This window comes from Physcomitrium patens, chromosome 25 (assembly GCF_059467195.1).
Source record: "Physcomitrium patens ecotype Gransden chromosome 25, ASM5946719v1, whole genome shotgun sequence".
Classification (NCBI taxonomy): Eukaryota; Viridiplantae; Streptophyta; class Bryopsida; order Funariales; family Funariaceae; genus Physcomitrium; species Physcomitrium patens.
This window is the reverse complement of record NC_143434.1, coordinates 7990957-8005925: the sequence shown is the minus strand read 5'-3', so window position 1 is coordinate 8005925 and position 14969 is coordinate 7990957. Positions and strand designations below refer to the sequence as shown.

The window sequence follows — 14969 nt, the reverse complement described above, 5'->3', positions numbered from 1 at the left end:
TTATCCTTGTTTTAGAAATGCTCCATCGATTCTTTATTTACTAAGGTAAATAAATTTAATATAAATAAATACCTCCAAAAGTTTTTGAAGTGTTAAATAATCACATTTCATGTATTAAACTTTACAGACAAGAGTTTGAATCGTTGTTGTATTACATGTGTTCTTGCTTGAAATAAATCTTTTTTAAAATACTAAAATTAGAAATTAAAATAAAGAATCCTAAATAAATATTAAAAATAAAAATTATAATTGAATTTTAATCATCTCCTAGATCAAATCCTAATTGAAACTCTAATTGAACCTTAATCAAATCTTTATGAAATCTTAATAAATCCTAAATCCTAAATAAATATTAGATAAACCTTAATCAATGCCTAGTAAAGTTCTAAACCAAATTCCAAGAAAATCCTAATCCTAACTAAAATCTAGACCAAATCTTAAGCCCTAATCAAATTGTAGACAAATCCTAAATCAAATTCTATAGTAAATTGGAACCTCAACAATTAATGATTAAACCAATGATATCAATTTAAAATTTGTATACTTCTTATTATCTTAGTTAGAAACAAGCACAAGAAAGATGAAATCAATTGCACTTATTAATTGAGAGAAATGCAAGATAATCCAATTAAGTGATGGGCAACTTCCTTTTTCATTCTAAATGTTGAATTTCTAGCACCAATACTTCCTTCTAGAACCATTGAATTTCTCTTAAATTTCACTTTAACATTGGAAATTGAATCTAATATCTACACAAAAAAAAAAAAAAAAAAAAAAAAAAAAAAAAAATCACTTCAATCAAATTAAAAAATTGTTGAAGAACTTAGAAATACTTACTAACCTTCAAACTCCAATTTCTAAGATATTAACCCACGAAAACCTTCACATGCTTTGATCTAACCATTCGATTGACTTCAAAATTTTCACACATATTAGCAACTAGCATACTAAGACACTATCCAAAATTCATCCATACAAACACCATAGAACTTCAGAAATCCTCAAATTTGTAAACGTATTTTTATTTCTCAAAATCTAAACCAACCAAGAACATTACTAACTTTGAAAATCCTTTAAAAACTCAATATTGATTCAATTGACATTAAATCAATGCCTAAAAATCTCTTCTCAAGTTTACTTTCAGGTTCCATTATTTGATGTACCAAAGAATCCCAAAGTCGTTGTATAGGCACCATTTTATGACTTGGGGTCTGATTTTGATCCAAGTTGACAATTGGTCCTCTCCAAATATTGATTTTTAGTAATTTGAGGTAAGTTTTATTTTATCCTATTTTCAACTTTCTTCTAAACATGTCTATTTTTTTTAAAAAAATACCTCATTTATTTTAATTTGACTCATTTATGCCTCTACAAAGTAATTAGAAGTTCCTTCTACAAAAAGGTAGTATTAAGACTTAATCTTTTACTACCTTTTTATAATTTATCTTTAAATTTCTACTACAACTTTTTACTAGGCTCTTCTATAATAATATCCATATTTTTTTTTTTTACTATATAGTTGTGTTACTATAAAATATTATTCTATAGCCTTTGTTGCTGTGAGAAAGCAATTGTCGGTTTTGACATCTCAAACAAATTCCAAAATGCCTATTGTAAGTGCACTGTCTTTAATCTAGAGAATCCAACACCAATCCAAGGAGTAAATGTTGACCACCATAATGATTTACTTATTAGTTCATCATGCAAACTCAACTAGAATTAGGAGAGTTCTTTGATAAGCAATTGTGATGATACCTCAATTCTATTCTACATTTTCAAAATGTATTTGGCCTACAAATTTGGCATATTGATGTATGCAAGGTTAGGTAAGGAGTGCCCCCCCTTATATAGCTGAAAGTGAGATAACTGGTATTGAATCATCAAATGTAGATTTAATGTACTCGGTTCATATACCTTTGGTACTTATTTTGTCATTAATGTTGTAAGAGCATCAATGTCACGGACACAAAATACAAACTTGAAATCTAACAAGAAGTTCAAGAAGAAGTGGCAGAACTAGATTAAACAGATGAGTACAAGAACAACACCAGAAAGGTGAGCTAGAACTCCAAGAGATGTGTTGTCGAGACTGAAGAACCCTTCAGCCTCGACTCCTATATATACTACTGAATAGGAAGCTTCTCGAGCTACTTCCGCTAACTAGGACGCTTCTCCAACAACTTCTACTAATTAGGAAACTTCTCGAGCAACTTCCTAGAATCTATCAGAATATTCTAAAACCTTCTAAAAATATTCTAGAACCTTCTAAGAGAATCTTTAGGGAATATTCTAAGAATCTTTTAGAACCTTCTAAAGGGATCTTTAGAGAATCTTTAGAGAATATTCTAGAAGAATATTCGAAGAATCTTCCAATGTATGTCCATGACAATCAATTGGATATATAAGATCTAGTCCTTTCTAAGCTTTCAATAGAAAACACTAAATCCACAGGATCTTATTGTGAATTTTATTCATCGATCTCAACTACAAAAAAATTTGAATACTAAAGCAAACTTTGGATAAGCTTAGCTTTGTTTCCTTCCAAATGAATGCAAAGAAGAGTAATGACAACAGTAGGACCATGTTTTACAATGATTCTTCTTTTGGTAGAATTTAGCTTAGCCAAACACTAGTATTTAAGTTTTTTTTCACTCTAGTTCTTTAAGAATTCATCGACACTATTTGACATGAGAGGTACTCCAAAAGATGAATCCAAAAGAAGTATTAATTGTCAATTCTCCCACCCATGTTACACTAAGCATATTGGTCCATAAAAGCCAATTAAATATCCTAGCCACTTGCCAATATCCTTAGAATTTATTTCATTTGAAGATAAATTTAAAGCCTTGGCAAAAAGAATCAAGTATATTAATGGCAAATTGAGCTAAGGAAACTTCTCTTACAATGGTGAGGACAGTATTGTCGATGTATTAGGCTACAACTTATTGTTGATCTAGAACATGCAGACAGATTCTTTTTACTAATCCAACCATAACACATGCTTTAAGCATGAAATTCATAACTTTTGTAATAATGAAAAAGAAGTATGGTGTTAGGAGGCATCTTTAGCATACTCCTCTTATGATATTGAATATCTCAAAGAGAGCATCATTAAGCTTTACACTAGTTGTTGCATTTAGCAAGAAAATCTTTGTTATCAAAATGAAGGCCTCAGGGAGGCCAAGAGTTGATATAACATAAAAAAAAAACTATTAGTTGACCATGTCATAGACCTTATCAAAATCCAATTTTAGAAAAATAAAGTCTTGGCCAAAATGCACATGTCAATCAATAGCTTTGTATGTTAAGAGTATATTATCTAGAATATATTATAGAGGCAAGAAGATGGATTGGTTCATGCTTATCAGCTAAAATAAAACCCTACAAGTTGGAAGTCTTTTCTTATTCATAATAATTTGATTTTCTAATTATTCTAACAATTCTTTATTAATATTTGATTGATGTCCAACAATTCCAATAAATCTCCATTGAGATCTAAAGAAATCTTTCTAATAGGTAATCTATTCTAATTCATATCTATTAATTGGCTTACAATTTAATTGCTTAAATTGCCTCCTACTTTGTTTTAAATTCTTAACTTTCTAATTAGTTAAAATCTACACTCATACAACTACAACAAGCCATTAATAATGAAAAAAAAAAAAAAAAAAAAAAAAAAACCTTTGAAAGATAATTTTTTATATGTTTTTTTTTAAAAAAATTAACATATTTTCTTTAATTTTTTATGACTAGTATTTAAAAAATCATCCAAGATGAAATGTCATCCAAGTCAATTTCTCATCTACAAATGAATTTTCATCCACTTATGAGATCTCATTCGCAATTCGTCTTTAACACTTGTATCCCAACATCGCATTACTCTACGACGGCACCTAAGTTGGTTGAATTTAAAGAATTATTTTATCACGGAACATCCCTCATCGCACATCAGGTTCTGCTCGCCGCAGATCGCCACGGATCACCAAGTCGTTCAAGTAATCATGGCTGAGGTGGACTCTGCAGCTTTGCCGATGCCGTCGCAAACAAATTTAAGAAAATGTGTTCCTGGGATTGAACAGCTAGCATACGATCACTTGAGCTTTTACGATTTCTGGAGAAGGGAGATGACGGACAACCGGTTGGTGAGGGAGGCCAGCTAGCAATCTGGACAATGCAGCCGCTAGGAGAACAATGAGGGCACACACAGCTCCGCCAATGCCGTCGAATCAGACCACGGAATAAATAAGCACCCCTAGCGCCTTCTTCCTCTCTAGCGCCACTGCCTCCAACACCGACGCGTCCCAAGTCTGGCAGTGCAAGAACGCAGACTCGAGCATACGAGAACACACAACACGACGGCTCGAGCCGAATGAGCGAGGAGAAAAAAACGGAAGCCGAACGCCTTGAACTGCAGACACCAGCTCAAGGAAAGAAGACAGAAGGGACACTGGAGCGCCCAGTGCCTAAGACGAAAAAGAAAAGGAAAAAGAAAAAAAGAAATATAGGTTTCTATTTTCTATAATCAAGTAAAAGTGCACGCAGTGCAGTGTACGTGTACCCGGGTATCTTCTGGATATCACCCTGCCGGGGATCGGGCGCATCCTCCGCGTGGATGAGGCTGGGTCTAGGGCCTCATCCCAATAGGAGTGCGGGCCATGCCAGACCCTAGATTACACTAGAATTTTGACTATTTTAGATTCGTTATAGATGCTTCCAAGATACTAAAAAATATGCCAATTGCATGCCCTCTAAAAATTCGAACTTTCTACTAGAGTTCCTACACGTGACTTGAATTAATCTACTAACTCTAGTTTGCTTTTGTTTAGTAATTTCTCTACTTCTCTACAACTAATACTTAACAATTGATACTCTTGTTGCACTCTTTTGTCTTAATGAGTCACTAAATCAATTCACTTAATATTTTAGAACAAAATAATGCATTAAGAGTGCCAAATTGCAATTATTAGGTGAAGGTTAGTTTACAAGATTTTAGATGAAGGAAAATTAATATTAATACAAAAAATTGGCAACTATAGTAACTTAAATAATATGTAAGTCCTAAAGGCTTAAAATTAAATTCCTTCTCATAGAAGAAGGATTACATTGATAATAATTTTTGTTCTTAGTTATTTTATTTATTACTATCATTTCTTTTTCTTCTTCCTCTTTCTTTTTTTCTTCTTCTATTAGATAGGTTCAAGCTTGTATTTTCAAATGAGAACACTATCTTTTAACATTCTATTAACTTCTTAGAATTATTAGAATCTCCAAAGATTAAAAGACTCATAATCTTGCAAAGTCCATGATCTTTTAGAAAATTTCAAATTTAATTTGGTGTTACAACTTCCACCACTCTTTGATAGAATTGTAACAACAATTGGTGAATAATTTATGGCATTTAAATAGTCAATTAGCCTTGGGTCATAATTTTTTAAAACTACATAAGTATTACATTTTTGCATAGATTTAGGCAAGCAAGGAAACAATCTTGGAATAAGAATGTATTTTGAATATCATGGTGGCATTAGTTTTATCAAAAACATGTTTAATGGATAGTTATATGAGCTTCAAGTCCTAAAATCGGATTCAGATTTAGGAGGCCTTGTGAACCATAGATCTTGATTAGATTCATCGTATCTCAATGGTGCAGATGTGGCTACTATTCTTAGGGATTTAAATATTTGTATAAAAAGATTGGAAGGCCAAACCCTCTCTCCTCTTCTTCCTTTTATTGATAGGAAAAGCCATGCCATTTTTTTTCTAGGTTTTATAGGTAGCTTGGTTGTTCTAATTTTTTCTTTTAATTTTCAAAATCAGGTTTTGAAATTTTTGGTAGACGTAATAATTTTTGTTGCAATTCTCTAGCAATAAAAATCTTAGAATTTGGAATTATTATGAAAAAAGAACCTCTAATTTAGTGATAGGTAATATTTTGCCTTTATAGTTTGATAACTCTATTTTGGAAGACTCTTCTTCATTGCTCATAAATTGGAAAGCAATAAGAATTGTTTTATTAAAATTTGATGAAGTTTAATTTTTAAAATATCAAGAATCAATCATATTAGAATTGAGGCGTGGTAGGAGTGTTGATTCTTGTGAAGTAGATCTATTGCTTCCAAATTCAAGTGATTAAGTGAAGGTACAACTTTGAAGGATAAAATTAGGAATTCAAAAATAAAATAAAAAAAATATTATTTGAAGTTAAGATTCCACAAGATTAGATTTACTAAAGGGTTATCAAGGACCAAGGCATGGCACTTAATTTTGTAGAAGAGGATCTGCTTCCTTGCTGAATTGAACCATCAACTTTGAAGGGTGATATTAGAGTTACATAGCTAAGAATAAAGACGAAATTTAGAAGATGGATGTCTCTTATAGTCTTCTTTCTAATAAAACTAATTGGATTCAATTTAAAGCTTGCAATCAACCATGGTACATTAAATTGTGAAGGTAGGTCCAACAATAGGTTTAGAAGTACCAACCACCTTTGATTATTACTTGGATGATATTATAAGTCTATTAGTTAACTATCATGGATGAATCATGTAGGTGGAAATTAATGATGAAATTGAATCCTATTAAATAAAAAAATTATGTGGATGAATTTGGATGAATGAAAATTTGTTTTAAATGGATGAATTTTTATTTACAAATAAAAAATTATACTTAGATGAAAATTTATTTATAGATAAAAATATATTCTTGGATGAAGATTTAAACTTGAATGATAATTAATACTAAAAATAATTAAAATTAAAAATATATATAATTTTAAAATTAAAATCATTTAAAAATTAATTCATAAATAAGTAATAGTTGTGAGTTAGAAAAAAATTTCTATTAGAAGGTTTTATCTAATTCACAATTGAAGAGTTATTAGAAGTACATGACATAAATCAAATGCTAATAGGATTTTTGTTAGAAAACTTAGACAATTAAAATCATTGTAAACTCGTTTAGACTTCTAATTAGTTGAAGTTTATTTTAGTTTACACATCTTGTAAGTCAATTTGATAACTCATAGTATTGATTACTTCCATATGAATGGATTATAAGCGGAATTGAAATATTTTTGCAAATAGCTTGTATATTACATTGAGGAGCATGATGGACCTCTAGTTGGTGAGGTGTCCATGCACTCTTCTTTTGTGTATTAGGGAATGATCTCTAGGATAACTCAAGATGGCATTTTTTTAATTTTTAAGCTCCTTTGAGATCATCCCAAGATAATCATACTTAATAAGATCTTAGTACTCTTTGTAGAATTTTATGATTATATCATTTGGGCTAGAGGCTCATCCAAATACTATGCTATTCAATGCAATTTTTAACTCCAATAGACTAGGTGGGATGATTAAAACTACCTTATCAGATGCCAAAAAGTAATTGAAAAGGCCCTTGAGAACATGGATTGCCACCTCTTTTTGTACCTCAAATAAAATAGTGGCTTTGTACAATGTGGCATATTATTCTTCTTAGACCTATTCCATGCTCTTTTGGTTTGTGATCACCATATCTTACCTATTCACAAGTTTTGTAATTTGCAATGCTCCTGAATGTTCTCCAATGGCTCTAAAGAATTCCTTCAAGCACAAGTCATAGCTTTACTCCCATTTAATTCTACTCCTAACAAGGTTGTCCATTAACATGTCATTATTTGTATAATTGAAATTGTTTAGCTATGAGACTAAAGTTGGATTAAATTATCAACTCAAGGAGATTAAAGTTGGAGGCAATGACCACCTTTGATAGCAAGTAGAAAAGATTCTTCTCAATCTCTCTATAATCTTCTATTTTACATGAGCAAAAATCTATACAAAACTTGATAATTCTTTGTAGCATTTTAGTGAATCCAAAGTGAAAGTTAGCTTGCTAAATTTGGATAATATTGTGAGCTACCACCTTTAAAGCGAAGTAGTGACTATTCATTTTATATGTTGTTTTTGGTTTTTCTTTGCTCTAAAGTAAGATCTGCCTTCAAATCGGGATGTGATAAAAATAGTTGCTATCACTTTTAATATGGTAGCCAGTCATAGCTAGAGTATCCGAGCTCATGGATCAAAAAACATAGAATCAGTCAAGTCGCACTAGGACCCACACTCTGTCCCTTTTCTTGTTATTTCAAGAAAATTTAACTGGGTTATTATCCAAAACGTTTTCGCAATATGGAGAGCTGTGGTAAGCTCTCCAATCAGCCTCCTATTAACTTTTGTCATTATTTTACCACATGAGGATTTATCTGCACATTTCTCATCCATGTTCCAATCCCCTCTAAGAATCCACTGGCAATCTCTGAATGGAGTAGATAGAATCTTGGACAATAAGGCCATCTTCTCACCTACCTTTGTAGATGCATATACATTTAAAACAACCTTGCCTCCCTCCCCCCTCAGTCCTCTCCCCTCCCCTCCTACCCCTGGGAGCTCCGGGCATCCGCACCCAATAAGCCCTCTCACAGCGGGAGTGCCTAGAGCTTAAGACAAGGTGAAGGATCAGCAGAGCCACCCATGAGCAGACCCCTCCTCAACCAGCCTCTTTTGCATAAAAGTTTGCTCGTGGCCAGATTGACTTAGCCAAAGTGAAGAGCTTACCTCCTTGAATCTTATGCTCCTAAAAACATAATATATCAAATTCCACTTGAAACGGGTGATAATAATTTTAGATTATATTAACCTTCTGTGAGCAGTTAAGCCTTTGAATGTTTTGAGATATAATTGCGATCTTCATGACAGATGAGGGAGGACGGGGAGGGGAGGGAGGTATGTGGGAGGAAAGGAGGGAGGATAGTGGAGAATTAGAAGAGTCCGCGGATAGACTCCAGCTTGGTACCAGTTTTTGGAGTACTTCGACAAGAGTAAAGAAGCATTGACCTTTGCCATTGGGCAAACTCTGAGATATCAAAACGATGCTCGAGTTGAAAATCTGTGAGCTTCCTTGTTTGGGAGGTGAAGAAGCCACCAATTGGGGGAACTAGTCCCCTATCTCGGAGTCACTCTAGAAACTGTGCACATAGATACTCCGAGACAATTGCGCCAGATGGAGTCATTGGTAGAGAACGAGGACTTGAGGTTGCTGAGAGGAAGTCCTCTTTTTGTGTTGAAATCAGAAGTTTCAATGGATATGCCGTTGAGGCGTCACCCACACTTTCAAAAACCACGGATTGTAACATTGAGACGAGCCTATTCAGATCGATGGCCATTCTTACATGGACTCCCAGTCTATTATCAGTCTGGACATGGAAATCACTCATTGTCTCTTCCTATCCTGTGGCTATTTTTTGAGGAGATTGAGGGGGGATAGAACTACCAAGAGCGGTTTGAGATAGTTGGAGGCTCCGACTAGGTTTCTTCCGCTTGGTTTGATCCATCCTCTGCTGCCTAGTTCACGCTCCTCGCAATGGATTGGCCAAAGGCAGGTCTTAGGTCCACTGAGTCTTGAGAATCCCCTGCTGATGTGTGATTATGTATCCCTGGATTGGGGTGAAGATCATGAATAGGGGAAGTTAACTAGCTATGGGAAGATGGGTTGGTCAAACGCGCAATCCTATCAACCAAACCGAAATTAACTAATGCCCGGATTACTTGTGCTTGTTGCTTGTATGTCTCCATCTTTTCTTGCTACTTCAGGATCTCTCTCTTAGACGGACCCTGAACCTTCTTGCCACTGTGCATCTTCTTTCATCCATTCCATTTCCATTCTAGAGTTTCACGTGATGAGTCTGGGAGTTGGGCCCCTATGATGGTGTGACAACTACTGGAAGACAGGTCTTTTTCTTGAGAGCCACTGGCAACCCCTACAACCCCTGAGTCGTTCAAACTACAAAGTAGGATTATCGGATTTTTACCTTCTTCTGTCGGAGGGGCTAGAAGAAGTCTAGTTTTCGCCGGTTTGGGAGTCTGTTTTCCCTTGGTTACGTTATCTTTTGTAGCCTCAAACTCCTCTTAACTAGGGAGCTTCCGACAGTCCTTGACAAGGTGACTAGTTGATTGGTAGAGTCGACATTGAATGGGGAGATTGTAATAGTTGATCAGTATGATGGCTCTCTTCCCTGTCACAACATTTGTGATGGAGAGGGAGGGCTTCCACCACGACCTTGAAGAGAGCCCGATACAAAATCTTTTGCCTATCGAAGAAGCAATACGTTTGTTGCTCTGTAGCAATTTTCCTGAACTGCTGGCCATGTGGGCAGCCACTCCCAAGCACTCACCGGGTATGTTCTTGAGGGTAACCCAAGTCGAGACTCTCAAGCATGTGGGGCATGCAACATTGAAGCCTGAGATCCGAGAGTGTAGGATGCAGGTCTTCCACCAAGACTTGTGCAATGTCAATGTGAGAACCTTTTGAATGATTACTGGTTGGCGACACATGATTTGAAAGAAGCCACGACCCAAGTCGCGGCCTACACCTATCTAGTCCCCCACCTGCTTTTGCACACAATCGATCAAACTAGAAATGATCGATGGAGATTGCTTACCTCCTATAAAATAGGCCACTTCATCACTTTCGTGAGTCTACTTCCCGCAACCTATCTCTTATGTCGGCCTCGAATGAATAGAAATTCTGACGCCATTTGAACCCTGATGTGGATGGCCTTGGATGAAGCTTCTGCACCAAGCTGGTTTTTTTTTCTCTCCATGACCAGTCCTTGGTCTACATCACAATCGCATCTCATGTGCAGAAGAACAGTTTTGTGAGCAAAGCCAAAACCTTGGATCCCACGTGTTGCATCGGATGGGACGTCGGGGCTTGCGAGGACTGCAATTCATGATAGGGCTCATCACAACATCGGATCAGTTTTGTCGACTTTGTGGACACCTTGAGATATTTAAGATTTATTTTATTTTATAGAAGCGCTGACTTATCCTATGCGACCTGCACTATTCCAACCAGGAGTGGTCTTGAGAAACGTCTTGAATATTACGACGATGAGCAGAGAGGGCTGAATTCACTACACCGGTAAATCATCGATAATTCTGAATTGCTGTTGAAACAGAGTGCCACTTCGCATGTGATGAACACGATCCTTCCGATTTGTAAATAAAACGATGTACATGCACGATTTCTCAAGTTAAGAGACTACGAAAGTGCATGCGCAATAATTCAATTGGGTCGGTCATATTTCATTGGAATTTTCTTCGCAGACTAGTATGCTTAGAAGTGTACAGTGCATAATCAACGGTCTTTGTTTATTGTCAACTAAATTTTAGCAAACATCTGATGAATTTGGGTGGGGGAAATGAGAACTATATCTCATTATGAATAGGATTTGTTGTTGGAAGTGATTGCGAATTTCACAACAATTACTGAAAAGTGTGAAATAATAGCCGCAAATTTGCGCCAAGTATGGTCACAACTTTAGATTTAGCATAGAAAAAAGATATACTGCAGTTCACAATAAATGTTCATAGTCATATTAAAGTGAGTTTTTTCTGTGTGTCCTCAGTTCTTTAGGAGTATTGACTTGCTAAAAATCAAATTTCGTTGGTAGAACTGGTGGGGCACATACAACGAAGGGCCCGGTCCTCTGGCAAGGACTAGCATGCAGAGAAAGTGGTACAAAACTGTTACAGTATAAAAAAGACAAATAAAGTTTATGCATCTCATTTTCATTGATAACAGATGTTGCCCCATGGATGGAAGCAAACATCTCTAACATCCGTCATTCGATGAGTAGATGCAGCGGATCCAGGTTCAGGGCATCATGCTTAAATCAGCTCCCTTCACAAAAGAAGTAATCCTCACGCAACAATTCTGATGCTCTCAATCATATCGAATACTGCAGGCTAATCTAACGAACATACTCTATTTCCAGTGAAGGCAATATCAAGCACTTGATTCTATTCCAGGATCGTCTCAGCGAGGATCACAGTCTACTAATGGAGTGTACCTTGGTTTGTAGAGCTTTAAAACCACACCGCAGTATGCAAGGTCCAAATTCAAGTTCCAGTTCTCATGGCATCGGGGACACCTAAGGGCATGACTAAAGTCTGCTCGCTAGGCTTGAGTCCTATTATTTGAGTCTTTGTTTCCCTCTTTATTGGATTTGTTCTTTCCCCCCTTGCCACCACCTTCGGCATCTGCCCATAGACAAGCGCGCTTCCGGATTTTGGCTAGAGCTTTTAGGCAAGCATCCGCCTTCACATCGCCCGTGACAGTAACCTTCTTGGTAGGGACGTTGACGATGATGCTGCTCACCCCTGGAGAACACGATTGAAGCCAAGAAGTGGCAGCTTTTAATCGATGGGAGCTGACATGTAGGTTCTTTAACGGGAAGAATAACTGTGAGTCTAAATTGTAGACATAGGTACCTCAATGCTCACTTCTCGAACGACCCGTCAGTCACGGCAATATAGAGAGTCGCTGGGGCGAAACCAATACGCAATGGAAGTGATTCTCAATCCAGGAATGAGTACGAAGAAGAGGAGAATGCGCACCATCGAGCTCGATGAGAATTCGCCGAACTTTTTTCACACATGCCTCACAGCACATGTCCACTTTCAGATGCACTTCACCATTGTGGCCCTTCTGCAGGACACGGCATAGAAGTCAGGTCAGAAGCTTCACTCATGTGACGGCAAGTAATCCCAGACCTGCAACGGCTCACTACAGATACCATAAGAAGTTAGCCTGTCTCAACTCATTAGAATAGCGACTGAAAGGACTAAGCGTCCATCAACCATTTTGGTGTGAACCACAGCATACCTTCTCCTTTGCATGGTTCAGTTCCTTCACAACAACATCCTCTACAGGCTTCAACTTAGGATACTCATATATGTACGTGAGTGCAGGCTCCGGCCCGTAGAAGAGCTACAAGACACATCGCCAACAGGGTCATGGATGACAATCACATAGAACAGAGAATGCCGCCTACTGGAAACATCAGTTTAATGAAAGGATTTATGATAATTTGAGTCCTGGGTGTTCTCAAATTAGGCACACACAAGACAGGGCGAGGAATCCGACTGCAAAATACAGTGGACGTTCTGAACACAGTTAATACCTCGTTTATTGTCCACATCTTCGCTTTCCACAACCAGCTGCTGTCCTGAATTCAACGTCCCGATTGCATTCACACTACCGTAACTAGGATTGCAAATTGGCTACAAAATTTCAGCGAAAACCATCCAAAGTCACAGCTCCCTGCATGTAGATCAGCACTTCCTTCGATCACTGTAACAGAAGTTAAAGAATTCAGCACCAACCAAGTGGTTCGGACACTCAGACGACTGCGCTTGAAGGACACAGTAAATACAAATGCGCCTTCTTCAGCTCAAGTGACCTGTTAAGCAATTCCTTGGTCCAACGGAAATGAAGGATATACACGATTTAGTGTTGGTTCGTGTTACTGACGTCGCTCAGGAACTGCAAGTAAACGACCTCAACCACTCTACATGAGACGTCGAATTCGTCTACCGATGGGGGTTTAAATTGAAAAACAGAGAGAACGGGAAGCCTCTCATGCTTAGTCCTGCACTCTACACCAGTTGTAGAACGGCTTAAATCTAGTTTGCGTGTCGTTAATCCCGTCTTGAATCTTAATCCCGTTATGGTTTGTTCGGTGATTCTGTCTAAAACGGCACCTCTGATAGATCTGGCAACTGAGAAAGAGGCTAATCAAGTCTACTCTTTTTCAAAATAAGTGTCTTAATTAGCTACACATTTGTGTTCAGATATAAACCGCTACTTGGTTGTATATTGGCATGAATTGAGCGAGATGCTCATTACTGTGAAGTGATAGTCTTGAGTTACTCTAATTGAAAGCCCTGCAACCTGAGTTGACGGTGAAGTATTGCCTCTAGTCCCAAAAATAAAGAAAAAAGAAAAAATCATCAAAAAGAAGATTTCTTTGGCATTGTTTTGTCCTAAAGTTACAATTCAAGTTGAGGCCAAACCAACACCAACAAGTGTGTATAAAATTCATATCATGTGTGGTGTCCCTGGCTTGAAGTAGCAAACTTTGCACAAAGAAAAAGCAAAGTTCATATCACAGCTTGTCATATTAAATGACAAGGGGTGGTTAGTTTTTTGAAGATTTATGGTGTTCCACAACCTGACAGCTCCATACAAGCTTTTTGTAAAGAGGTGTCCAACATTATCAGCAAATGATTTCATGCTGAGGTTAAGTTAAGTTTGTTTTTTAATTTAATTTTTTCTATTTCTATTCTTAATTTATTTCGTTTATGAAAAAACAAAACAAAAAAAGAGATGGACTCCACTAGTGGGTGGGGTCCAACTTGTTGATGTCTACCCCCCTGACACAATGCATTCTAGCTCTGGCTGGATTTATGGGGCCCTGATGATGATGATGTTCTGTAGCAGATCAGAACCTGGAGGCTCATCAAAAGGAGAGGCATATCATGCAAGCATTATCGGCCATGCAGAGTTAAGCCAGAATGAGGTTAAGTATTTATTAACAGAAATGAAGATTATGAATAAGAGATTTTCTGTCTAGAGTTACATTATATGCAATTTATTGTAGAATTAGAAAGTAGTGAGGTTGGTTACCCGAGAATTATTATCACCTCTGGTACTTGATATTTATTCAAGATTTTGAAAATATGTGGTCATGACTATGTAATGGTTCTTGATTGATTAAAATTCATATCTTAGTACACATCTGTGAGAATAGCTATCAATTATCTATGTTTAAAATTGTGTATTTGTGTAGTTATATATATATATATATATATATAGATGATGATGATGATGATGATGATTTTGAACTTTATCCTTTTAAAAGATCTGATGGGAGTGAATCAATTTATAAGTAGGTAGGATTAATAATAGTTGTATTTAGGTTTTGCTGTTGGTTGGTTTGTTTGTTTTTTTTAGAAAAGAAATAACAAGTAGTGATCCAGGTGATGTATTTAACATAAATGTGACATGTTTATTTTATTTATCTATGCACATCATCACACAACAAAAACAAGCAAGCACTTTTAATAGGTGTCTAACACATTTCCTTAATC

At 36.2% G+C, this 14969-nt stretch overlaps 1 protein-coding gene across 1 annotated transcript; it reads right to left on the bottom strand.

The window, feature by feature from the left end:
- Positions 1–11564: 11564 nt before the first annotated feature.
- LOC112277206 (heavy metal-associated isoprenylated plant protein 23) lies at positions 11565–13389 on the bottom strand. The gene is made up of 4 exons (XM_024509282.3): positions 13001–13389; positions 12703–12807; positions 12435–12525; positions 11565–12197 (listed from the first exon to the last, which is right to left on the bottom strand). Exons 1-4 carry the CDS (start codon positions 13016–13018, stop codon positions 11995–11997), a joined length of 417 nt encoding a protein of 138 aa, XP_024365050.1. The 5' UTR covers positions 13019–13389; the 3' UTR covers positions 11565–11994.
- Positions 13390–14969: the final 1580 nt, after the last annotated feature.

Excerpts from the sequence above, each read along its gene's own strand:
- LOC112277206 (XM_024509282.3), bottom strand. Across the intron at positions 12,526-12,702 it reads TGAACCATGCAAAGGAGAAG|AAGGGCCACAATGGTGAAGT; the intron begins GTATGCTGTGGT and ends CGTGTCCTGCAG. Across the intron at positions 12,198-12,434 it reads AATTCTCATCGAGCTCGATG|GGGTGAGCAGCATCATCGTC; the intron begins GTGCGCATTCTC and ends CGTGTTCTCCAG.